The sequence below is a fragment of the Zootoca vivipara genome, chromosome 8 (genome assembly GCF_965207765.1).
Source record: "Zootoca vivipara chromosome 8, rZooViv2.hap1.1, whole genome shotgun sequence".
In the NCBI taxonomy this organism is placed as follows: domain Eukaryota; kingdom Metazoa; phylum Chordata; class Lepidosauria; order Squamata; family Lacertidae; genus Zootoca; species Zootoca vivipara.
The window spans coordinates 23,895,273-23,922,084 of record NC_142591.1 but is presented as its reverse complement, the minus strand read 5'-3'; the positions used below and the strand labels follow the sequence as shown (position 1 = coordinate 23,922,084).

Sequence of the window (26,812 nt, the reverse complement as noted above, 5' to 3'; positions counted from 1 at the left end):
GAAGAGGGATACTACCCACCTCATTTGGCTCATCATCAACCGCCTTAAATTAAAACAAACCCAACTACACAACTTACAGTGCAAGCAAAAAGCAGAGTTAAACTCTATGTATCTAAAGATCTGGATTAAGGTTTTCACCTGGGTAATACAATGACATAAAACTTTACAGCAGATAAACCTTCAGATTTCCAAAGTTAGGGTGTCACCACAAGGAAGTCCTGTCCCTGATCACCACCTGCCTCATCTCTGATGGCAACAGGACCCAGAGAAGGACCTAAAGCAGATTGTAATACACTGGGGTGGTGGTGGTGGTGTTTGCGGAAGAAGGTGGTCCCTTAAAAGTATCTAGTTGCTAAGCCAATATTGACAAATTAGGATTCTTTCCCCCTGTTCCAGTCAGTAATCTAGTCACAGTAATCCCACCCACAATTGCGCAAGCTTAAAACTCCTGGAATGGATCCAGTTTCATGACTTCTAACTAAAGTCTTATCAGTTTTGATGGGTCTACTCTAAGCATGTCTAAGTCTGGGTCCAACCACTTATATTTTTTGGGGATCTAGGTATGTGTAAGAAAGCTGTATTACATCGTGCTGAAAACTGCACAAAAATGTTTTTGAATTTTGACTGTGTGTTCAGTCAGCCTGATAAAGTGAGAGGCATGTCCTTGTTTTCTGGTGACTCAGCATGCCAAGTCCTGAAGCAACCCCAGGCATAATTTAACTTAGCTTTCTACAAGTGAGAAAACTTGTACGATATTTCATAATATTCTAAAATTAAGGAGACAGTCTCTTACTCATGGCTGCCATGTCGAATGTACCCTGTTTCTCATATTTTAAGACATACCTATAAAATAAGCCATAGCAGGATTTTTAAGCATTCAAGGAATATAAGCCATACCCCGAAAATAAGACATAGTGATAGGCGCAGCAGCAATGCCGGCCGCAGCAGGAGGAGGAGGAAAAAAATAAGACATCCCTTGAAAATAAGCCATAGTGTGTTTTTTTGAGGAAAAAATAAATATAAGACATGTCTTATAATATGAGAAACACGGTATCTCACTTTTGATTTTAGTTGTTGCAGATCTTCTTTCAGAACACATTTCACAGGAATTTGATTCTTACCATTATTTTGCTCAACAGCCATGAGGTTGTGCTTAGCCTTCACTGAGGCTTCAAAAGTGTCCACATTTTCCCGTTCATACTCTTTAACATCAGCAGCTACCCGCTCTAGAATGTCATCAGGTGAGTTTGAGCGACTGCGAGTGCTGCTCTGAGGACTGCTTGGTTCAGATGGCATAGACATGTTGCTATCTTCAGTTAGGTACTTGTATTTCTACAAAGAGAAATCTTCCATTACTTAAGCCACTGAAAAAATGTAGATTTTTATCGTGATATAATCCAAAGAAATATTTTTACTTTATTCCAGCACTGTGGAAGCAGAAGTTCATTTGTGAAAGAGGCCTTTCCCATACAATTCATTTTATTGCAGACCTCTACTGCATCATAGCTCAGTTGGTAGAACATGAGACTCTTAATCTCAGGGTCATGAATTCAAGTCCCATGTTTGGCAAAAGATTCCTGCATTGCAGGGGGTTGGACTAGATGACCCCCGTGGTCCCTTCCAACGCCTTCTATTATTATTTGATCTCAAGATTTTTTCTTATGGGTCCTTGAAGAGAGCAGGAAAGGCTTTCTTGGGCAGACAGACCTCCTAAGGCAACACTGGATCCAACTCTTCATTTCTAAGCCAAAGGAAACATAATAGATACGTCTGTGGGTGTTTGCCCAGGGCTACTAGGGTGCTACCACATACACCAGTTAGTGCATGCCACTTAGCATGCTGCAAAATGTGATGACTTGGCATTTATTGTGTGCACTCTTTGTTCAATGCACTCTTTTCCCTTTGCAGTACCTAAACATGAGGGAATTTGTGGCAGCTAATTATAACAGAAAGCTGAATGGACAGTCCTTGTAACTATGGCTACCTGAATGCCTGACCACACTCTATGGAAACAGTATGGGCAATCAGCTTTCACACTTAATTTAAAATTGCAGTCTGGTTTGGAGGGGTGGTACTATAGCACTATCACATACCTGAACAATTGCTTGCCTCTGTAATCTTCTCTGCTCTATCAAAGCTTCCTCATCTTCTTCTTCAACGTCAAAGTCTTCAAGGCTATTAACAATAATGATTGACATATCCTTCAGTCCACTTATTGATGCAAGAATTTATACTCAAATATCCTGAAAATAATACTCAAAGACTAGGATTATAAAATGTTAATTTAAATAACTTGCACGTTACAGATTGACAGGAACAAACCCCAAAGTTTTATTATAATTGACCACTATTTATAAGCATTATAAGTATTAGATATTAGCTGTTGTATTTCATTCAAACTAATTTAATATACTATGGAGGAGTTATTATGGTTAATGGTTGTATTTTTAATTTGACCGATATTGCTCTTTGTTATATTTATGTTCTCCTTGTAGTGTACTTGACTGCATTTGGTGCTATTGATTGGTATTAACAGTCCCAGAATAAATGTACATAAATATTAAGATATTGGGGAAATTTTGACTATTGAGAATATTGCATAAACATTGTACCAGTCCCTCTTCATATATGAGCCACAGATTAACCACTCTATTTGCCTTTATTATAATTATGGATGGCAAGTAAGTATAATGACAGGTGTATATTCACATATACTTTTTTTAAGTCTTCATTTTCGTGGAGATTAAGTATGTGTATTTTTACTTCACTGTGCCCAAGTATCATCTGGCCAAAAACACATACAGTATACAGTACAAACATATATGGTTGAGACTGGGAATACATATTTGTATTGGATTCTATCCAACAGTGTGACTTGGCAAGGCCTCCATCAGCAGAACAGGGAGGGAAACTTTTTTTTTTGCTCATTTCCCATCACCACTGCAAACACACACACACACACACTGGCCACACTCTAAAATGCTTTAGAGCAGATTTAGGGAGACCATAAGGAACTATGGGGAGAGAAGTTGCTGAATGGGCCTTACTATCAACTGGGTAGCACTGTTGGATAAAACCTACAAACCTGCTGACTTATAACTAAAGGTAGCAGAGCCTCAGTCAATATGAGATCAAATATTAATCAACTGACAATCATTCCCAAGGTATCCTAATATCTGGCATTGCAGCCCTATTAAACTGAACAGAATGACAGAAGAGTAGTAACAAGTTCACCAGGTATGGGTCAGCATTTTAGCTAATGTTAAAATAACAAGAAGAATGTGGTACATTAGGTAGAGGGTCAACTAGCTACAGCACTGATCTCACTATTAATATTCAAGATTGCCCTCCATGATTTAAGAAAAAGAAGACATTTCATCTGTCTACACACAGAAAAATTTGGTAGAAGATCACAATATGAAACATTAAAATTCAGTTCTTACTTTTCATCTGATGAGGATTCTTGCTCAACCTTCATCCCTTCAGAAAGGCTTCCTTTAAATTTGTCTTCTATTTTGCTCCTACTCCTCCGCCTATGGCCACCCCGTGACCTAGACCTCCTCCTAAGACGAGATCGACTCCGTCGACCCCTATCCCTGAAAATGTGGAATTAAAAGAAAAAAGAATCAATGTGACAAAGTATCTCTTATATTTATATACTTGCTTGAATCATTTTAAGGTTCAAATCTGTTCCATTCAAAAGCAAAAATTTTTTTACTTAGGATGAGGCAAGGTTTGTTCTTCATTTCCTCTCATGTTAAGATATTAACAAACCTTGCATGTTGGTTTGGAATTCAAAGTTAGGCCAGCACTGGTTTCCTCTCTGGCCGGCAGAGGGAGCAGGGCGGCCACAATTTGAGTAGCATGCTGCTAGATGAAGCATAGGAGTGTTAGGGAATTGGCAAAATGTATAGGGCTGTGTCCTACAGAGTTGCCCCATTAGTGCAAGGACTTCTGCCTCTGCAATTTGACTTCATCTTCCCTCAAGCCCCCACTCAAATATGTTCTGGGGGTTCCCTTACCTCTCCCAAGCCGAGGAAGTACCACTGAGCGGGCAGAAGTCCTTGTGCTAACAGAACAACTTTGTTGATTACAACCCATAATGCTGGCGGTGGCGCATTTTTTAAAAAAGAACCATTCTTGGTTAATGCACAAGATTAATTTCTACTTACTTATTTTTACAGTATAATAGAATATATACCTTCTCCGAGGAGATCTACTCCTCCTTCTTGGAGACCGGCTACGTCGAAGAACTGAGCGAGATCTTCGTCGAATAGGAGACCTGGATCTTCTTCTGGATGGGGACCACCTTGGTGGGCTGACATCTTTTGATCGCTCACGTCTAGAGAGGATATCATCCCTAGTTCGTGTTCTTGAAGTTAGAAGAAATATTGTAAAAATAAATATATACAAAAATAGGCCCAATTCCCTTTAAAAAACCATTTTGAAACTCACTGTAAATTTGTCTTTATAGCATTTCATAGACTGAACTCAGTAGAAATTTATACAAGCAAGAATGACATAAAAGGTCCTCCTATAATTAAAGCATATATAGACAATACCCTCCTCATGTTACATACTATAGGAAAACTGCTGAAATGTTAGCAAAACAAATTGCATATTTACACCAAATCCTCATGTGATGCTTTTATTGCCTAAAACAGTTGGCCTTTCCAAACATACCTATGCTAGTTATTTGTAGCATACAGAAAGCCTGAAAAATACCTCTTACAAGTTACAAAGTGTTCTCTGCTTTGATGTCTCCCAAGAAACAATATCAGTGGCGACGTGACAAGTCTAGCTCAGTGTACTGTTTTATTATTAAACACTTAAAACTTCAAGTTATTATGCTATTATTTTTGATATTTTGTTAAGGTCTCCCACAAATTTCTATAACACATACCGGGGAAATTGGATCCAGGTGGCTGAGTAGACCCAGAATTGGCCCACCCTCTATGGGCCACTTGGACTGGTGGGAAGAACCACCAACTTGTCAATTATGTGACATCATATGGCACCAGGTCATTCAAGTTTATTTGCCACAGCTGGAAAGGAAGAACCAGGGGCTCACTTATAGTGTTCTCCCATTTCTTCCTTTGCAAATTGGCATCTTGGTTTCACCAGTTCAGCACCTCTCATGTGTTAGGGGATGGTCAGGTGGGCACATTAAAATAAAATGTAAACCACTTATTATTAATTTTCTTCATTAAAATTACCTTGGAGAAGAAAAACGCCTCCTTTCCGATTCTCTTCTTTTTCTTTCTACAGATCTACTCTTTGCTCTTCTAGGAGACAGATTTCGAGAGGGCGATTTACTCTGCTTAGATCGGCGATCATTAAGGAGAGGTGATCTGCTGCGTCTTGGCTTATCTCGTGCTTTGGGAGACAAACTTCTTCCTTTAGGGCTGCGGCCAGGTCTTCTACCAGGAGACCTGTTTTCTTTCCCTGATGATGCATCTTTAGAAGGAGATTTGGTGGGCTTCTTCTCTTTTTCAGTCTCCAATCTCCTGGATTTTCGATCTTTAGACCTTGATCGTCTGTCTTTGGATTTGCTTCTTTGTTCTACTGGAGATTTAGATTTTTTGCCACGATCTCTGTTTTTACTTTCATTAACAGCTGGAGATTTTTTATGATCTCTAGACTTCATCTTATCTTCTGCTTTAGTCTTATCTTCTGGAGACTTTGACTTCCTATTTTTCTCCTGAGAGCGCCTTCTAAGAGTTGGAGACTTTGACTTTCCTACTTGGTCTTGAGACTTTATTTTTTTAGATGGGCTTTTTGATTTTCTCCTCTCTTTTGATTTACTTCTTGTTGTTTTCTCTTTTATTCCATCAATTCCTGACTTGCTTTTCTTTTTATCAGATCTGTGCCGAGTCCGTTCTTTTGATCTGCTCTTACTCCGTTTCTTTGAACTTGTTTTATTGTCTACAATCTCTGGTTTCCCTTTAACGTTTGATGACTTGGTTGCAGATCTAGTCCCATTTCTCACCTTATCATTGATTTCTCCCTCCTCTTCAGAACCTGACTCATAACCTTGCAATATTAATCCCATCCCAGACTGAACTTTTCCTTCCATTAGCTCATTTTCAAGTTCAGCTTTAAGCAATGCTCTTTGTTTCTCTAAGTCTTCTAAAGGAGCTAAGAAATCAATTTTAGTTCTTTTTGCTGGACCATCTTCTCTATCAGAGGCATCAGTAATCTCCTTTCGTTTATGTTTCTTATGTTTGTGCCTATGTTTATGTTTTTTGTCCTTATCTTCTTCTGAAGAATGTTTATGTTTCTTATGTTTACCTCGGTGTTTGTGTTTCTTTTTTTTATGCCGGCTGTGTTTAATTTGTGGTTGCTCTCCTTCTGAAATATCCCCATTTTCTTCATTTGCACTTCTCTCAGAAATATCAGCATCATCAATTCTGTAAATATATTTAAATAGAATAAATCAGGGATCAAATGAAATATTCTGGTTTGCAGCCAGAGATCTGACCAAATTTTCTGAGATCTTTTTCCCCCCCTCAGTCCTGTGACACAGCTTACCCCACATAGGTCTCCCAATTCTTAGTAAAGTCTTCGGAGGGGGATAATTTAGGGGGGCAGCTAGGCAGACAAGAGAGCAAGAAATTTGCCCCATAACTGTTTAGCGAACTCTTAACCTGGATTCAAGCAAAATATATCAGAAGCATGTCTGTGTCTGTAACCATCAAGGATCCCTCCTACAAGTAAATTGTAATTACCCAATAACAACACAGCACAAATACACTAGTGCAGAAAAATAAGATGGCAAAATCACTACCTAGGCACGTTCATTTTTTACTTCTACTTGTGAATTACATCAGGCGTCGGCAACCTTTTCTGCCTATTGTCTGTGGGCCGGACATGGGCCGCACAGGCACAGAAGCGATTTCTGGTGGCGCTGCGGACATTTTGGAAATGGACAGCCAGCACCGGAAATCGCTTCTGCGCAGCCGCGGACATGCGCAGAAGTGATTTCCGGTGCTGGCTGCCCATTTGCAAAATGTCCGCAGCGCCACCAGAAATCGCTTTTGCAGCTGCGTAGACGCGATTTCCGGCGCTGCTTGGCGAGTCCCCACACTTTTTTTTACCGCAGCGGGCGGCTTGGTTCACGGGCGGCCCGTGGGCTGGATAAACGGCCTCCATGGGCCGTATCCGGCCCATGGGCCAGAGGTTATCAATGCCTGAATTAGATCAATGACACAATTACACTTAAGATGTCAGTCAAAGAATATTTTTATACATTGATCCATTATTGCCCCATTTATTTTCAGATTTACTTTGGGGCACAATTAGTTTAAACAGCCATGTTTATCATCCTTGCTAAAGAAAGGACATTTTTTTCAATAACTAGAAAAAGAAACTATAGACCATTTATTATAGCTACAGTGGTACCTCTACTTACGAATAACTCTACTTACTAATGTTTCTACTTACGAACGGAGCTCCGTGCGCCATCTTGGATGCGGTTTAGATAGGATTTTTTCTACTTACGAATTTTTAGATAGGGTTGCTTCGACTTACAATTTTTTTCTCCCAATGCATCCCTATGGGATTCGACTTACAATTTTTTTCTACTTACGAATGTGTGTTCGGAACGCATTAAATTCGTAAGTAGAGGTACCACTGTATTCTTCTAGGGTTCCTGATAAGCTAATTTATGATGAACCAATCAAGATAATATTTTTATTCAAACAAATAGAGCATAAGGGACCAAGCACAAAACATGTTCAATTGCACAATTAAAGATTAGAATTAGAGTTTAGATGAAATGAAGAATATAAGAACTAAATATAATTAAATAACAAGTGTCTCTAAAATTCATATTCTGTTCATACATAAGATGCTCAAATACCAATGTATAAATATTACACCAAGGTTTGCAAACCCAGTGCCCATGATAGCCTTCATTGGCACACCTGGCATGGGCCCAAGACTCAATTTCATTTTTTAAAAAGCAAATCTTTAGCCCTCCTAGGAAGAAAAATGCACAGGTACCTTTATAGGCAATTTCTGTGAAATGAGCTAGCCTAGCTGCTCCTATCTGTTAAGTGTTTTTAGCCAAGTGCCTATGATTGCTAAGTAGTTGTTTGGACACCAGACTACAGGAATCCCTGGGGTCCTAAAGAGCACCTGCTTTGCCCTCCCCTTCCATGCATTTTCCCCACTTTATTTTTTTTCTTGTCCCTGGAATATGTCATTTACTCTTCCTTTCTGCCTCACAATCAGGATGCATCTTTCCTGTGGTAGGTTTGTATTAGATCTCTGGGAGTTATTTCCTGCAAATACTACTGTATAATAATAATAATAATAATAATAATAATATTTTATTTATACCCCGCCCTCCCCAGTCAAAACTAGGCTCAGGGCGGCTAACACTAATAAAATTACAATAAAACATAGAAAGCAATTAATTAAAATACAGATTAAAATACAATATTAAAATTTAAAATGCAGCTTCCTTTTAAGTAGTCCATAAATCCAAGCCATGAGGGAGGAAAACACAGGGGTCAGACTAAGTCCAGCCCAAAGGCCAGGCGGAACAGCTCTGTCTTGCAGGCCCTGTGGAAAGATGACAAATCCCGCAGGGCCCTGGTCTCCTGTGAAAGAGCGTTCCACCAAGTTGGGGCCAATACTGAAAAGGCCCTGGCCCTAGTAGAGGCCAATCTAGCCACCTTATGGCTAGGGATCTCCAGAGTATTGTTGTTTGTGGACCTTAAGGTCCTCCGCGGGGCATACCAGGAGAGGCGGTCCCGTAGGTACGAGGGTCCCAAGCCACATCTCCCCCCCCTTCCGAAGGCAAATGTTAAAACTTTGCAAAAGAGGGGGAGACATGTCTTCTTGTGTTCAGAGGATAAAGACTAGGCACTAAGATTTCACTGTAACGTTATCTGACTGTACAATGGTAAAAATCTATTCAAAAGTACGTCTCTTTGTTTCTAATGGGGCTTACTCCCAGATAAGTGGGTACAAGATGACAACCTAGGCTTTGATTTTTACAGTTGGAATGGGTGAAAGCAGGATTCTTGTGCCTTTTAACAGCTGTATCTCCACAATCAAGACCAGCAGGACATAGCTGATTTCCCATGGTATGAGTGAAGTTCATGGGGTGGGGGGAGCTGCAATAACTGTTCTCTCTCTAATTTTGTGTTGTGCCATGCCCTCCCAGTAGCCATGTAGCATTATGCAAGGCCCTCTCTATGGCAGCCATTTTGTGACCTGCACCCACAGCACTCTTGCAAAATTTGAAATGTGGCCATTGATCCCAAAAGGCTGTTGAACTACGTATCAAACTAAATTGCTTCAGAATTTACAGATCAAATTAGCATATTGACTCTGCTTAGAACACAATAAAAAATGATACACATGTGGGGTTATTACCAATGCCAGTCATAACTAATGAGTATCTTAAGTCCACTGACTTCAATGGGTCTACTCTGAGTATGACTAGTTGGATATAATCCATTGTCTCCAAAAGATAAAGCCAGAACTGTGAGTACACACACTGTCATGAATGTAATATCCCTGAGCATGATACCAAGCATAGATCCAATAATCTGTTGCCCACCTACCATTCATGAGGAACAAAAGATGAAAATATATGTGAGAACTTATGGATTTTGCAATTATTATGTGCCTTATGGCCAATTAATTTTCATTTAGCTTAAATACACTTGAGTATTATATTCCCCTTGTTATTTTTCTTATTTTAAGATGTAGGAAATAATTGTGTGTCGATCACTTTGGAAAACAGTGTAGCAACTTCCATTACTTCAGTGATTTTTAGACAACTGGGAGGAAAGCCAGCACAGTACTGTGGCATAAAGGTACAGTAGTTGAATACATCACCATCTTCACTACTGTACCTTTCAATACAGTATGCCCTCAACCTAACTGAAGTTGTAGACAGTGAATAAGGAGTCCCCCTCCCATGGACTGCTGACATAAACGGGCAATCTGACCTTGTCCATATGCTTATCACTTGAGAAAAGTGAAGAAAAAGAAAACAAGTTCTAGCAAGAAAAACTAGTTTCATTCTTATGCCATAATGTGAAACCTTCTCAAATAATTTGTGTTTCATCCGGTAACTGGTGTTGATTTTTACCAAGTCATCTGCAGCATGAAGCAAGCTTTGACACATGAAAGTTGTAGTGAAAACTAGCAAAAATTGCACTGATTAGGAGCCCCAGTGCTTGTTCTGGCTGAAGCAGAAGCAGTGGGGAGAGGGTAACACCCCCCTTTACTGCATTAGCTGCCAAGCTGACACAGCAAAGAGGTCCAGACTGAGCCTGTTGCTATCATGCAATGGCAGCATTGTCCACACTGGATCCAGCAGATCCTGTGCTGGTCCCATTTGCTGGAGGGAGGAAGTGGGCTGCTAGGTGCCACTGACCGTACTTTCCACCAGTCCACTGTTTGGGTGGGCACACCCTGACTGTGGGACTTTCCTGCTGGAAGTCAGCAGACACAATCATCCCATCTAAATGCACAGATCTGGATTGTCATGTTAGTTTAATAAGTGGAACTACAGTATTTCAAATTCTACATGGGTCATCCAACCACAAAATGTTTACAGCTAATAACTAACCAGCAAGCCACCCTCCATTGGAAATTGAGTTTTACAAGTTTATTGTGTATGTATGATTTGTTTAGTGATCGCCTCATAAAAAGGAAGTTACTAATCTAATAACCCATGGATACCATAGCTGTAACCCCCCCCAAAAAAAATTGTATTCTGGTGAATAAAGCCAGAAATTGTGTTTTCAACAGCTCACAACATAGCAACTTATTGCCCAAATTTATTGCATGCTGATCCTATTCATGTTCACTAATCAATTAGTCCCTGCAAGTTTGATTACATTTACTCTGAAATTGATGAGCACAAAATGCCCATCAAAGACATATGAGAAATGCTAGACTAAATAAAAGTTAGGTGGCAGAGTTTTGATAAAGTCTGATTTCTACATGCATACCTATGATAAAAAATGCATGATCAAGCAGATACCCCACCAGAGTTCTTACTTTGGTATGTGACTTAATCTATACTGTTATGTCCCTAAAATTACTTAAACAGGACAATAAGTTGCAATCTTCTTTCATAACTTTGGCAATTCCATCCTCATGGAATATGGGATGCAAGGTTTTTTATTACAGAAATACTAATGCACCTTTAAAATTATTTAAATAATTCATTTTTATGCCAGTCTTTTGATTTTAACTGGCTTGGCTCCTGACCATAGCTTAGACTACTGTACAAGCATTGTAACAGCTGTTAATCCAGAAATGTCACAGGAGTGGGAGCAGCTTTAACAAATACACTGTAAACATAATGCGGCTTATAAATTAAACACTAGCACTTATTTGCCTGTAAGGAGTTACTAAGACACAAAAAAGCCAAGTGTGCATGTGTGATAGACCCATATGGCATTTAGACCATGCCACAACTTTTTTAAAAAATAAACAGTCGTATCACTCAGATTGCATCGGAAGAAATGGGTAGACCTCTATTTGAGACGATTCACGCTGGAGAAATGAAGTTGGTGATGTGGGAATTAAAAACCAGTAAAATACCAAAGAAATCCATTAGTGAAGTACTTGACAGCACAGATGGCAAAGGAAAAACAGCACAGCATGTCTATGAGGAACCACCATAATATCTCTGGATGGAGGGCGGTATACAAATTCAATCAATCAATCAATCCAACAACAACAATCCCACTAGGGCTAGTAACTTTGCCCAGGCTCGTCAGACATTTCCCCAGCCACGTCGAAAGTCCAAAATGGACATAGTTAACTCTCAAAATAAGCATGAGCAGGAATTCCCCCCCCCCCCAATTCTCGCACGTTAACTTGTGAAGAGAAGAGAAAAAATCCCTAGAACTACCTTTTTTGTGTGTGTGCGGCTCTCGCCTTTGCGCACGAGCTTTCTTTTTAAACAAAGAAAGCGTAAGGTCTCGAGAGGCTACTTGCCAAACCCCTGCCGCCGCCACCGGAGAGGCTTAACGGCATTTAATCTCCAGCAAACCTTTCGGGGTTCCTCCACCAGGGAAGGAAAGCTCGCGCGGCGGCTGATCCTTGAGGGCCCGGCGGTGGGACTCCCTTCCAGGGGGGGGCGGCAACTCTGGCGAGACCCAAAAGTAGGCCCAAGCAGGCGCTGGGAAAGGGCCGGGTGGCGGCGAGGGAAAAGCCGACTTCGTGCCTCCCCGCTCGAGGTAAGGGCGGGCTCCGAAGAAGCTCGTACCGCTTCGGCCTTAGACGCCAGGCCCGGCCAGGGCCTCCTCGCGACCGTTATAACGGCCCAACAGCGCGTTCTCCCTCCCCCCTTCTCTCGCCTCGCTCTTCCCATGCCCACCCGCACTTTCTCCCTCACAGCTACCGGAACTAAACCGCGTGCTTTATAATATATATAATATAATATATATAATATATGTATCTTATGGTTCTTCTTCTTACCCGCGCCCCCGCAGCCCCGACTCCACTATCGTCGCCGCGGCCATTTTGAACTTCCGAACTCCTCGACTTCCACCGCCGTCGCCGTCGCCGCCGCCGTCGAAAGCTGAAGCGATTGAGACGTCGCGCATGCGTGCCGGCAGCGTAAGCCGAGCCGAAATAGTAATAATTAAAAAAAAAACCGCACACCTCGCTGGTCGCTTCAGCAGAAACCGGAAATGAGGTGAACGTCACGAGACCGGACGGTGGGAAACATAACTTCCGGCGGCTTGTGAGAAGCAGGGGTTTTGCTCTCGGGAGATATAGCCCTATACTTCCGGTTCCCGGTTGCCTGTAGCTTAGATGCGAAGCGAGCCAAGCGCAGCATTACCATAGAGATCGGAGGGCGAAGCGGGTTCCAGTTCCGCTGAACGGCCCCGCATATGGCGGCGTCCAAATGGGAACAGAAAGTGAGGGGTGTAACTCTTTCCCGTTTCTATGGTTCTCGAGTCTGAGCGGGGGCGGATGGGAGAGGAAGAATGGAATGTTCTGCTTTTAGGGAGCGTCTCTAAAAAGTCAGCCGCCGGGCGCAGGCGTAGAACATCCTTTATTTGTTGATGCATATAGGCCTTCCCAGGGATGCTGGAGAAAAGGCAGTGATGCAAACGAAGACTGCTCTCCTTAAGCCAGTGGCTTGAGAGTAGGTTCCCCTCGGTTGCATTTAGCTTACTTATACACAGAGTATATTCTTTTTGAAATGAATGCACCTGACTGGCATAGGTCCCTGAATTTCAGTGTTAGCCATCAACTTCAGTAAATCTACTCTGAGTAAAGATGAGTTGACAACTACTTCTGGGTGGACAGAGAGTGCGGGGATGCGGTCATTAGGGTCCGATCCTCACTGTTATTTCATGTCATGAAGTCGACGCACAGGACCAAGGAAACCTTGACTGTTGCAACAAAGAATTAAAAGCTCTACCTCTCTTTCAAATCAGAACCAGTGAAGGTCCTGTGTGAGTGTCTGGAGGCGGTTGGAGGTTGGATGGCGGCTAACAGATTGAGGTTGAATCCTGACAAGACAGAAGTACTGTTTGTCGGGGACAGGAGGCGGGCAGGTGTGGGGGACTCCCTGGTCCTGAATGGGGTAACTGTGCCCCTGAAGGACCAGGTCGCAGCCTAGGAGTCATTTTGGACTCACAGCTGTCCATGGAGGCACAGGTTAATTCTGTATCCAGGGCAGCTGTTTATCAGCTCCATCTGGCACGCAGGCTGAGACCCTACCTGCCCACGGATGTCTCGCCAGAGTGGTGCATGCTCTAGTTATCTCCCGCTTTGGACTACTGCAATGCGCTCTACGTGGGGCTACCCAGGTGACCCGGAAACTACAATTACTCCAGAATGCGGCAGCTAGACTGGTGACTGGGAGCAGCCGCCAAGACCACATAACACCGGTCTTGAAAGACCTACATTGGCTCCCAGTACGTTTCCGAGCACAATTCAAAAAGTTGGTGCTGACCTTTAAAGCCCTAAATAGCCTCGGTCCAGTATACCTGAAGGAGTGTCTCCACCTCCATCGTTCTGCCCGGACACTGAGATCCAGTGCCGAGGGCCTTCTGGCGGTTCCCTCGCTGCGAGAAGCCAATTTACAGGGAACCAGGCAGAGGGTCTTCTCGGTAGTGGAACCCGCCCTGTGGAACGCCCTCCCACCAGATGTCAAAGAGAAAAACAACTACCAGACTTTCAGAGGACATCTAAAGGCAGCCCTGTTTAGGGAAGTTTTTAATGTTTAATAAATTATTGTATTTTAATATTTCTGCTGGAAGCCGCCCAGAGTGGCTGGGGAAACCCAGCCAGATGGGCAGAGTATAAATATTATTTATTATTATTATTATTATTATTATTATTATTTATGATATGTAATAAAACATTAAAAGCGGTGTGAAAAATCTTGATAAAAATGAATTTAAACCAGAACAGATTAAGAGAGCTGGAAAAATTGCCTGGTGCCAAAACGGCATCAGGTACAGGTGCCTGTGTAATTCTCTCAGGAAGCGCTGCACAGCGAGAATGGCCCTTTCCACAATAGCTACGGTACTTGGGACCCCTCAGAATAAAATCTCAAGATGCGCATGGAGATAATAAAATCTCTCAGGTGCCCGGGTCTCAAGCCATGAAAGGACCAACTCGTAAAGTGGAAAGGTGTTTCTTTGAATCCCTCGACCTCTCACCATCCCCTCCATGGGTCCCATTGTCAACATTTTCACCTGCATATTATTATTACCTAATAAACCATATTTTACATCTTTCCATGTTATCTATTGTAATCGTTACATTACAAGTGTTTTTAAAATCCTGCTAATGTTCTCATCTGCTTACAGTGGTCTCCTAAATAAATTGTAAATTCCCCCCCCCCCCATTCTTTCTTGAAGTTGTTGTCTTCTTGGTTCCTGAGCTTTCCGGTCAGTCTTGCCATTTCGGTATATATTCCATCAATTTAACAAAGAAATCCCTACATTTGGTTATGTATTTGGTAATGTGATAACTTTTTACTTGTAAAATCAAATTAGAAGTATTGCAAAGAAAAGAAAAGTGGAAACGTGTAGTAGCTTTCAAGTGTAACAGGGATGAAGGAAACCATCCCGCAGTTTTGTTCCGAGGCCATTTGCACATGCTCCCTTAGCGCTTTGGTAGGAGGGGTCTGGGTATCTGCAAGGCAGCTTTGGCTTGGGAAGTTGGTGAGAGAAGCAGGGAAGGGCTTGGAGGAGCGGAAGCAGATCGGGAGCAAGGGAAGCCATCCTGGTTTAGCTCCCCTGCGGAGGGGAGCAGAGGGGGAGGTCCTGCCTGTCTCCCCTTGGCTAAGCTTGCGTGCACAAGGTTTCCTGTCGCGTGGCGGCGGCGGATGATTTAGCAGGGGCGCAAGGACCCGAAGTTCTCGCTGATGGATCTGCGCAAAACTTTTACCCATGGGTAACAAAGGTATATTTCTTTCATGGCCGTCCCTGAGCATGAAAACCGGAGGAGGGGATTTGCTGGCTCCTTCCTGGAAGACAAAAGCACAGCCGCTCCATTATATATTGCCCTGTGCGCGCCTTAAGCCTCGTACTTTGCGCATACTCCCCTCTTCGGTTTTTAAATCTTTGCTTCTGCCCCTAGTAAAGAGGAGTCGGTGCATATTTACCTCGCTTTATTTCACTGTATGATTTGCTCCCCCAGTCCCGTGAACTTGAATCTAGGGGGGATTCTACCCATATTACGTTAAATGAGTGCAGCATCTTCGAGGTGTTCTGCATTTTCAACCGCTTTTAAAAAGCGTTGCAAAAAACGGTTGGCCTAAAATAGTACGAGATCCCTGTTAAAGATGCAGTGTAATTGTACCTGTGGTTTTGCTGGGTTTGTTTGTGAGCATTCACTTAAGATCTGTGCTATACGTATAGAGCTTAACGTCTTTCCCGAAGTTAGCGCTTCCGTTGCAGGAAACTCATTTTCCAAGCAATAAACTGCAGGAAAAGGCAGTTAATACAGGAAGAGCTTTGCTGGATCAGACCAACGGCCCATCTAGTCAAGTGTCCTCTATTTGGCCAGTAGCCACGGGGAGCAGGCCACGGGTGTCGGTGCTTGCATGGCCCCTCACAATTGGTGTCACTGCAATGTACAAGGAGTGGCAAAGTGGCAGGGAGGCCAGCACTGCCCAGGCAGCCCAGTGAAGTCAACTTATACCAACATCTCCCCTCTCTTGCCTCTCTCCCTCTTGGTAAGCCACAGTGATGGCAATGATGGGAGGCCAGGGAATTGCATTAGCACAGCAACCTGTTTCCCACTTGTGCTCACCAGGAATTACTGTACTGTTCAGCGACATGCCACCTTCGGTATGCAGCCATTGTGGTTGGTTGCAAAGATTTGTCCTCCATGAATTTGTTTAACCATCTTTTGAAACCATCCCAGTCGATGGCCTTGTTTTAACTGTGTGTTGTGTGAACACACTACCATTGGGCTGTAGGACTAAACAAACACATCTTTAAGCACCAAATTTTGAAATTCTGGAATTTGGAATTTAATTCCATAGGAACATTTGGACTTGTAAGTCAAGTCCGGATAGGCGATATCCGGTTTTGCAACATCGCGACATATCTATATATCACAATGACTGAAATAAGGATGGAGATATGTAGAGGTAGAGGCATTGACTGGCTTCACGGTTTTCCCCACATTGTGATTTTTTGGCATAGCACACACACACACACACACACACACACACACACAACATGACTTGTGATATATTGCCAGGTCAAAAATTATGAAACCGATATCACAAGATGGACTTCGAACCGGTTTTGGAAGATCACCGGCAGATCACCCAGTCCTAAAGTAAATATCTCCAAGATGAGCGTTGTGTTGGAGGGAGGAAAGAAAAATGACGCAGGACAAAAAAAAATGGCTACTTGCTATAGTAGCTATATTCTGCCTCCATGGTCATTATGGTCAGGACAAAAATAAAATGTGGCTACTTGCTACAGTGGCTATATTCTGTCTCCATGGTCAGAGGTATTATGCTTCTGAACAGCAGTTTCTGGAAACTGCAGGACAAAATATCACTGTTGTGCTCACGTCTTGCTTGTGGGGTCCCCATGGGTATCTGGATGGTCCCTGTGAAAACGGGCTGGAGTAGATGAGCCGTTGGTCTGATCCCGTTGGGCTGTTCTTCTGTTCTAATAAAAGTAGAATTTCTTTTCATGTTTCTTTGTACTGACCACAGTTTTGATCATTGATCTGCTTGTTTTGAACTCCCAGGAGTCTGGAGCAAATTCACCAATGATTGAAAAACAAAAAAGAAACCCCAATAATTAATAAGACTGAAAGACAGTTTGTAAGTAGACTTTTAATTTTTGAATGTGTTGGATCTTTTCTCACCATTCATATTTTAACTCGACAGGTTATTAACATATACATTCATCATAGTCTTTCAAACATATTGTATTTTCCAAAAAAAAAAAAAAACCACCCACAATTTGCAAACTGCAATAGAGTAATGGATAATTCAGTGTAAGTTTATTTGATGGGGTTTTAACCTGGGGTGGTTATGTATTAAATTGTTTTAAAATGTTATATGTTAATTTGGATTTTTGTATCTGTGGAGTGGGAGCTTGTTTAGGGGTTTTGGTTGGGGAATGTATTTTTTCATTAGTTTGCATACATTAGCATTGCTACTTGTTTTAATTGTGTATTTTGTGCTTTTATATTATAACTTTGTGTTGTGAACCACCCTGAGACCTACGGGTAAGGGGTGGCATACAAATTTATTTTAATAATAGGAAGAGCAATAATAAGAGTAATAATTTAACGTAAAGCATAAAAATGGCTTTTGACCTATTATCGGCTAAGGATTTGGGTGTGTGTGTGGAAGTACCCCACTACTCTAGAGAGGTGTATAGCTCAATTGGTTAGAGCATGGTGCTGATAATGCCAATCGCTGAATATTCCTGCATTGCAGGGGGTTGGACTAGATCAAGCGTAGGCAACCTTGGCTCTTTGGACCTTTGGAACTACAACCTTTGGAACTACAACTCCCATGATCCCTGACCACTGGCCCTGTTAGCTAGGGGTCATGGGAGTTGTAGTTCCAAAACATCTGGAGAGCCAAGGTTGCCTATGCCTGGACTAGATCATCCTCATGGTCTCTTGCAACTCTACAATTCTATGTGGTATTGCATGCCAATCTTTACCTAGGAAGGGATGGGTAACGTTCCCATATGGTAGTTTGGCTGGACAGTGAGGAGGATAGTTCAGTGGTAGAGTCCATGTTTTTTTGGGGGGAAAGCGACTTGCGTCCTCTTGAGACAATGTCACCCAGTCTGCCATTCCCCCCCCCCTTCGTAACTTTATAGGTTGTTAATTTCAACACAATGAGCCGCCGTGGAAACAACTGGGCCTACACTGAGGTAATTGACCTCCTGGATATATGGGGAGAGCAGAAGATCCAGAAGCTGCTCCAGAGCAGCTACAGAAATATGGACACGTTCCAAGTAATTGCAAGCGAGATGGCCAAGCGGGGACACGAGCGCACTGCCCAGGAGTGCCGGACCAAGACGAAAACAATGCGGAGGGATTACAAAAAGGCCAAGGACAACCCCTCTTCGCTGGGCGGGCGCATGACGTGCCCTTTCTACGAGCAGCTCGATAGGATATTGGCCGGCGATTCTGGCTTCCAGCTCCCAAGGAGGCTACCGCATGTTGCTCTGCCGGAGGAATCGTCGGGGGATACCAGTTCTCCGTGTCCCCTGGCGGAAGGAGCCGCACCCGTGGTGCCCGAGGACTATAGCGAGAGTCCGGATCAGTTTTCCCCATGCACACAGGTCGCTGTGGAGATCTCCGATTCCGCCACGCCCAGTCCCATGTTCTACATGACGAGGGCGGTCTCCGCGAAGCCCGCAAGCATGTCTTGGCCGGCAGCAAGTAAGAACTCCGCTTTGTGCCCGGGAGAAACTTGTAGCAATGCTAATAATTTTATTCTTTATACGCCGCCCAGACCGACTGGGTTGCCCCAGCCACTCTGGGCGGCTCCCAACAAAATAATAAAAGCGCAGTAAAACGTCAAGCCTTAAAAACTTCCCTGAACAGATGTTGCTTTCAGATGTTGCTCCTTGTGAGATTCCGTGCATTGGTCCACCTGTGCCGTGGCTGTGTTTATTTATTATATTTTCTTACACTTACGTCCTGTCTTCCTTCCATCATGGAACCCAAGGGACAGGTGGTGCTCAAACAGTCTCCCATCCAAGCACTGAACAGACAAGCTTGGTTTCAGCAACGGGGTGGAGGAGAGGGCCATCCATGGCTCCAAGCCATGATGATGTCTATGCTCAACCTCCACAGTTGGAGACAGCAATGCTTCTGAATAGCAGGCCGTTCTTATGTGGCCTCCTGTTCCTTCAGAGTCCAGGCATAGGCAACCTTTGGCTCCCAGATGTTTTGGAACTACAACTCCCATGATCCCTGACCACTGGCCCTGCTAGCTAGGGATCATGGGAGTCATAGTTCCAAAACATCTGGGAGCCAAAGGTTGCCTTTGCCTGCTTCAGACCATACCCTGGGACTATGTTGCTGCTTCTAGTTCAGGACAGTGCTTGTGTACTTATGCTATTCTAAGCTTCTCATAGGTATTTGGTTGTCTAATGTGAGAAGGAAATGCTGGGCCAGATGGGCCTTTGGTCTGATCTAGGACTGGGTAATATATTGATATACCATCCAAAACCGGTTTGAAGTCCATACCATGATACTGGTTTCATCATTTTTGACCTGGCAATATATTGTGAATTGTGATGTGGTGTGTGTGTGTACTATGCAAAAATCACAATGTGGGAAAAATCGTGAAGCCAGCCAATGCCTCTACATAGCTCCATCCTGATGCCAGGCATTGTGATATATAGTGGTACCTCGGTTTTCGAACGTCTCTGTTGACGAACATTTTGGTTTTTGAACGCCGTAAACCCAGAAGTAAATGCTTCGGTTTTCGAACGCGCCTCGGAAGTCAAACATGAAACGCAGCTTCCGTATTGTGCTTTCTGTATTGAGTTTTCTGTTTTGAGGCTTCCGTTTTAAGTTTTCAATTTTCGAACATTTCGTAACTTGAACGGTCTTCCGGAACAGATTACGTTTGAAAACCGAGGTACCACTGTATTTGCAATGTTTAGCTGGTGATATATCACGATATTGGAAACCAAATATTGCCCAGCCCTAGCCTGACCCAGCAGGCCTCTTCATATGTATAAAACATATTAATTCACATATCTTTTTTCGTTCCTGCTAGAAGCGGATCACCCGGCTCCATCCCTCTCCTCTATGTTCCTCAGTAACCCTGGCAGCTCATCAACCAAAGGTTCAAGAATGGGTAAATATGAAATGATAACATGACGAGATAAAAAAAAAAGTTTAAAATGAGTATGTAAAAAAAAATCCCAAAGTGTTTCTGTTAGGTATTATAGGGACAGAAATCTTCCCCCCAATGTTAAAGTTGTTTATGTATTTAGCAACAGCAGCTAGGATTCTATATGTCCCAACCAATGAAGAATGGATAAGTAAGATAAACTATGCAGAACTGGCAAAATTAAGAGAATCTAATTATGAGTGTTTTACGTAAGAATGGATGCCTTTTTCAGACTATTTAAAGAAATATTATAGTATGATGAACTTGCGAGCAAGATTTGAGCTATGAGCAACAGAGGTAATGAGATTATAATATTGTGGTTATGATTTAATAGAAGATTGGGTACAGCAGAAGGGGAGAAACAACAACTACATGGAAAAATAAGAGAAAAGATGAAATTGTGTTTTGATTGTATACGTTAAAAATGTTGAAACTTCATAAAACATAATTGCATGTTTAGCCTGGAGAAGAGAAGGTTAAGGGGTGATATGATAGCCATGTTCAAATATATAAAAGGATGTCATATAGAGGAGGGAGAAAGGTTGTTTTCTGCTGCTCCAGAGAAGCGGGCACGGAGCAGTGGATTCAAACTACAAGAAAGAATATTCCACCTAAACATTAGGAAGAACTTCCTGACAGTAAGAGCTGTTCGGCAGTGGAATTTGCTACCAAGGAGTGTGGTGGAGTCTCCTTCTTTGGAGGTCTTTAAGCAGAGGCTTGACAAGCATATGTCAAGAATGCTTTGATGGTGTTTCCTGCTCGGCAGGGGGTTGGACTGGATGGCCCTTGTGGTATCTTCCAACTCTACGATTCTATGATTCTATGCAGGGTGGAGAATGGGTAAATACATCACAGAATTCATTTTGTTAGTATTTAACCTACCCAGAGTCCTTTTGTATCACATTGCAATGTGCACTCCCCTTTTTAATATATGGCTCTGTGTGTGTGTGTGTGTGTGTGTGTGTGTGTGTGTGTGTGTGCGCCTGTCTATCTCCAGATGCAACGGTGGCCCCTTCGTCGGTTCTGCTGCCCAACGGCCCGACTCTGTCTTCTGAAGGGCGGCTGACCAGAGTCCGAAAGCGCCAAAGGAAAACCAGGAACGACTTGGTGATGGAATTGTCACGAATAGCAGACAGGAGGGTTCAGACCGCAACCGACAGAATCCTGTCTTCCTTGAACCGGTATGCCACCGCAGACCTCCAGGACCGAGAGAGGGACCGGGCAGACACGGCTCAAATCATTGCCATCATGCATCGCCAGACAGAACTGCTGGAGTCGCTGGTGCAGATGCAGCCTGTCGAGCAGACGCCGGTGTCCCCTGCACCCTCGTGGCACCCTCGGCCGCGCTCCGCCATCTCTCCCCCCTCCCGTTCGGGTGTCCCCAGGAGGACACTGGTGCCCCGGGTGACCCACAGGCGGAGACCACAGAAGTACAGCCCTTAACTGTACTACTGAGGAAGAGGGCTTCCTAGTTAAAGTTGCTGGGTGCTACTGGAACAATATATTGAGAGCCTACACCCAGAGGCATTTGTATTAACGGCTGGAGTATCTAATGCTAGAATAGGACATAAACAATGAGGCATAATATATGCTCCTGAAGCCTCAGTCGTGTACCCATTCTCCTGAAACCGAGCCCCCTTGAACTCAATGGGGCTTACTTTTGAGTAGTTATGCATAGCGTTGTACTCTTAAGGGTTTGGATTTAGATGCTCTGGAAGACTGTTTTGTAGCATATGTTCCAAAGACACCAAGATTAATTATCTGGTTCCCTATTGGCCCTGTGGGTTAGACACTTAGGTGCTAAAAATCTTAATGGGTCTTCGCCTAATTATGTTGATGGCCAATGCCACCCCCCCTCCACGTCTTCCTTTTTTAAATTTTGTATTCCTTGAAATCTCATTTAAGTTTTAAACTCCTTGCCCCCCCCCCTGTTTTAATTATTATCGTTATCGCCTGGGAGATGGCATGAATATGCAATGGTTGGGGCGATCTGGAGAGCAACACAGGTTCTTCCAGTGGTGCAACAAGAAAGCTTGCTGGCACATTTGCAAAGCTAAGCAGGGTCCGTTATGGTTTCAAATCGGATGGGGAACCATGTGTTGAGATTCTTGCATTGCAGAGGGTTGGACTGGATGACCCCCAGGATCCCTTCCAATTCTACAATTCTGTGCCTCCCTCTTCTACTTGGTTTCTTTGTCCTCTTTTGATAGGTGGGTCCAGCTTTCTTCTATGCAAACAGGATAAAGAGGATGGGCATATACTGTGGACATAATACATGAAATTGTGTATCATGTAGGGTGGGAACATAATATAAATTAATACCAAACATTTATTTAATGCTAACCGTTAGCTAGTTGAAGTATAGACCAGAACAATAATGCAGTCCTTAAACATAGGGTTTTGGACACCTCCGTGCATCAGCTTGCCATGGCCAAGGCTTGGTCCTTTTCTGCTGAATAGGAAGTGGGAAGAGAAGACATCCGTTTCATCCCCTTCCTCCTAAATCATTGCTTTTGTAATACATAGAAGTCAGAACATTTCCCTTCCTGGCTGAAAGCATGACATCCGCTGCACAGCTATGGCCTGACCTCCGTGGTCCATCTGTGGTGTGGGGAGGTGAGGAATTGACGTGTCTTTATGTCACTGGCAGATACAGGCTTTGAAAACCATGGCCCTCAATGTTTATGTTGGGTAGGTGAGATGAGTGTTGCAAGGAGAAGTTACAGATGGATTTAAAAAAGGGGCTGAGAAGGTGGAAGGTGGAAGGACTTCATCAGCGGAAGGTAGGGCGAGGTGTGCATTCGACCTGGAGAACAGCAGGACACGGAAGATGCCATGCAGGCTGATTTCAGATGAGCTTGCATAGGTGAATGAGGATTAAAAATGGGATAGATGGGAATTAGAGGTGGAGAGTGTTAAACACAGCGCGATTTTTCTAGGTGCCGGAACTCGCCATGGACGTCTCCCTTCTTCTCTTACAATGCCAATGGCGCCCACATGAGAGGTGGGAGAAGTTGCGGCTGAAAAAATTGCCCTGGTGTAATAACTAAAAGCTAAATGTTGGTTGTCGAGATCAACAGGGATTCAGTACAAACAACGTAAGGGGAGGGTGATGTGATCAGAAGAAGGGAAGCAAGAGTTCTGTTTGGTTGCTTCTGGGCAGCATCTCTGCTCATCACTGCAAAGGAAATAAGGGAGCAAAGTATCTCACGGGAGAGGTACCATCTAGTGAAAGTGGGGGTGCCTCTCTTAATCCCCCCCCGCATTTGTTTTTGTAACCTGTGCCAGTTCCACTGGCTTGTTGGACTAGCAGCAATAAACGGGGATTGGCACAACTCCTATCTCGGTTGCTGACACTGAGCGCATCGCCTGAGAGCATGCCTGCCACTCTATAATCGCTGCAGGAAGTAACCATGTAAGAAAAAGGTGCATGGCTTGGTGGCACCCAGCGAATACAGAGGCGGCTTATAGATACCCAAAGTCATGATCTTAAAGATCTATAGGAAATATTACAGTTTGAACATGGAATCCACAGTGTATGAGTGGCTTTAAAACTTACTTCCAGGGATCTTTCAGTGAGGGGAAAAAAATCTGGGTAGTTTTTACCGGAAGATAACTTCCTCACTGCTGTTTATCTCCACCGCCATTTGCAGACACCGAAGATTATTGGGTATGTGCTAGGGCAGAGCTTTCCAAAATTTTCATGTTGGTGTGACACACTTTTTAGACATGCATCATTTCGAGACACAGTAATTCAGTTTTACTAGCAAACCGGAGGTTAAACTAACCCCATTTGTGCGACACACCTACACACTACAGCCAACATGCTAATGTGTCGCGACACACAGTTTGGAAAGCTGTGCTAGGGAATATCCTTGGATTACGTAGGGCAGCAGAGATATCCTACAGGACTGACTTTTGCCCTATTTGGGGCTGCTTAAGCCTGACAGCAGGTGTGAGGAAACGCCCTCCAGAAGTTTCTGAACTTCAGCTCCCATGGTCCCTGGCCTTTGACCATGTTTGCTAGGGCTGATGGGAGTTGTAGTTCAGCATCATCTGGTGGGCCGAAAATTCCCGTACAGCATGCCCACAAGTCCTTGGCAGATGCGTGGAGCAGGCAAGGCAATGTAAAACAATGTTAAGACCACTGGGACTAGATATGTAAAGGCACAAAATACCTATAACTTCTTGAAAGAGTGGCAATCCAATTGAGAGTGGTAGCCAGTTTTGACTAGTTGGATAGAATTAACAGATGAATTAGTGGGCTTAAGCAGTTGTGGAGAGGCCATACCACAGACCTTTGGAGAATGGGGAGCAAATTATTTTTATCTACAAAAAGGCAATTGATAAGAATTGTGTTTACCATGGATGTGACAGGTGTGCTAGGTCCCTTGTTTCAGCAACATGGCAGGCAAGGGTTGTGTCGAGAAATACAAGAGATATCCTAGCTTAGAATGGTATTTTAGCTTTCTTTTGTAACGGCAAACCTCTTTACTTGCTTGTATTATAAACCCTGCTTCATAAAAACTGTTTCAAACCAAATTTGCCTCCCTTTCTCTTTCTGCGTGATGTGTTATCAGCAGGTCGCATGCTCATTGGATGTGGTTTAAGTAGGGTTAAGTACTCTGACCTGCTTCAGGCAAGGGATGCAAGGCAAATCAAGGGAGGGATAATGGTGGGGAAGACAACCCAACTTGGGTGCAGGCAGCTAGAAAGGAAGGGAGCACAGCCTGAAGAGCCGTTGGGGGCACACAGGGGATCTACAACCACACTAGTGTGATGAGTCTGCTTGGGTACAGAACTCTGCCCAGACGAGGCCAAACGGAGCGACACTAATCTGTTGCCTCATACCTGACCAGTACGCTTCCAAGCACAGTTAAGAGCATTGGTGCTGACCTATAAAGCCCTAAACGGCCTCATCCCAGTATACCTGAAAGAGCGTCTCCACCCCCATCGTTCAGCCCGGACACTGAGGTCCAGCTCTGAGGGCCTTCTGGCGGTTCCCTCGCTGCGAGAACCAGGGAACCAGGCAGAGGGCCTTGTTGGTAGTGGCGCCCTCCCTGTGGAAGGGCTCCCACCAGATGTCTAGGAAATAAACAACTATCCAACTTTTAGAAGACATCTGAAGGCAGCCCTGTCTAGGGAAGTTTTTAATGTTTCATGTTTTATCGTGTTTTTAATATTCTGTTGGGAGCTGCCCAGAGTGGCTGGGGAAACGCAGCCAGATGGGCAGGGTATAAATGATTTATTATTATTATTATTACCTCGGAAGGTTAACACAATTCAGAAACATTCAGTCATATTTACTATTTGCACTGGGGAGTTAAGTGTAGTGGTGGAAGGGAAGGCACAAAGGTTTCGAGGTTAGATGATATCCCGTCTTCGCCGAGCATTTGTCCCCATTCATTTGCAGAGAAAGGACAACTCATCCTGATTTGCTTTCAGGCTGTTTATATGTTTTCCTGTTAGTCGGTCATCTCACACTTGGGGGCCCCTACTCCCCGCGGCTTCCCCCAGCAGATGGGTTGTCAGACCCCCCTAGGTTCGTCTCCCCTCTGTGTAGCTAAATTCATGGAGACTCGTTAAGTTGTGGCCTGATTAAACCCAACATGTTAATGAGTGTTCCAAAGGGTGTGTGATTTACCAGGGACAGGTACCAGAAAGCACCGGCAGTTGGGATACTTAACCAGCGAGTATTTGCTTAGTGCAGGAGTGGGGGTCTGTTGTGGGGTGTATTTTGGGGGGTGGAGATATCTGTGTGTGCCTGCAAGCCAGTAGTGTGCTGGGCCAGAAGCAAAAGTAGGTAGAGCACTCTGTCACCTCCTCTCCTCTGTGCCACTGCCTTCTTCTATTGCTAACTCTCCAGTCTGTTCCCCCATTTCCCCCCTCCCTTGCCACTAGCACGAAAGGTTGAAGGTTACCCTTTGCCCAACCCCCTGATGAAAAGCATGTGGGTGAAAGACTGCATGGGAGTGCATCTGAGCACCTCTGAGGCTCCTGAAGGAAAGACAGGATATCTGCTCAAGTCGCCTTGTCAACGTTATTTTGCAGTTTCCTTACCATTTTAGTCTCTAGCCCCAAAGCAGCAACTTGAGATTCAAGGTTCTGCTAAGGAAACATTTCATGCTTACGCTCAAATAACTCCAACACAGTTTTAATCGTGCTTTGCTGCTTTTAAAAGGTAAAGGGACCCCTGACCATTAGGTCCAGTTGTGACCGACTCTGGGGTTGTGTGCTCATCTCGCATTATTGGCCGAGGGAGCCAGCGTATAGCTTCCAGGTCATGTGGCCAGCATGACTAAGCCGCTTCTGGCAAACTAGAGCAGCACATGGAGACGCCGTTTACCTTCCCGCTGTAGCGGTTCCTATTTATCTACTTGCATTTTGACGTGCTTTCGAACTGCTAGGTTGGCAGGAGCTGGGACCAAGCAACGGGAGCTCACCCCGTCACAGGGATTC

At 43.8% G+C, this 26,812-nt stretch overlaps 2 protein-coding genes across 4 annotated transcripts in view; one reads left to right on the top strand and one right to left on the bottom strand.

Moving 5' to 3' along the window:
* The window catches only part of PRP4K (pre-mRNA processing factor kinase PRP4K), a 28,642-nt gene extending 15,694 nt beyond the window's left edge, over positions 1-12,948 (bottom strand). For both annotated transcript variants that reach the window (XR_004693262.3, XM_035126389.3), the window contains exons 1-6: positions 12,460-12,948; positions 5,217-6,410; positions 4,202-4,372; positions 3,444-3,596; positions 2,094-2,175; positions 1,122-1,332 (exon numbers count right to left, since the gene is read on the bottom strand). Coding sequence is in view for 1 of the 2 variants with exons in the window: in XM_035126389.3 (XP_034982280.2) it covers positions 1,122-1,332; positions 2,094-2,175; positions 3,444-3,596; positions 4,202-4,372; positions 5,217-6,410; positions 12,460-12,587 (1,939 nt within the window). In the remaining variant the exon portion in view is untranslated. The remainder of the gene's footprint in view (positions 1-1,121; positions 1,333-2,093; positions 2,176-3,443; positions 3,597-4,201; positions 4,373-5,216; positions 6,411-12,459) is intronic.
* Positions 12,949-15,150: 2,202 nt separating this feature from the next.
* On the top strand, positions 15,151-24,895 carry LOC118090537 (uncharacterized). 2 transcript variants are annotated; one of them, XM_035126387.3, is made up of 5 exons: positions 15,151-15,411; positions 17,224-17,299; positions 18,318-18,885; positions 20,237-20,317; positions 21,351-24,895. In XM_035126387.3, exons 3-5 carry the CDS (start codon positions 18,336-18,338, stop codon positions 21,794-21,796), a joined length of 1,077 nt encoding a protein of 358 aa, XP_034982278.1. In that variant the 5' UTR covers positions 15,151-15,411; positions 17,224-17,299; positions 18,318-18,335; the 3' UTR covers positions 21,797-24,895. The 2 variants fall into 2 exon arrangements, with proteins under 2 accessions (XP_034982278.1, XP_034982277.1); XM_035126386.3 differs by lacking the exon at positions 17,224-17,299.
* Positions 24,896-26,812: the final 1,917 nt, after the last annotated feature.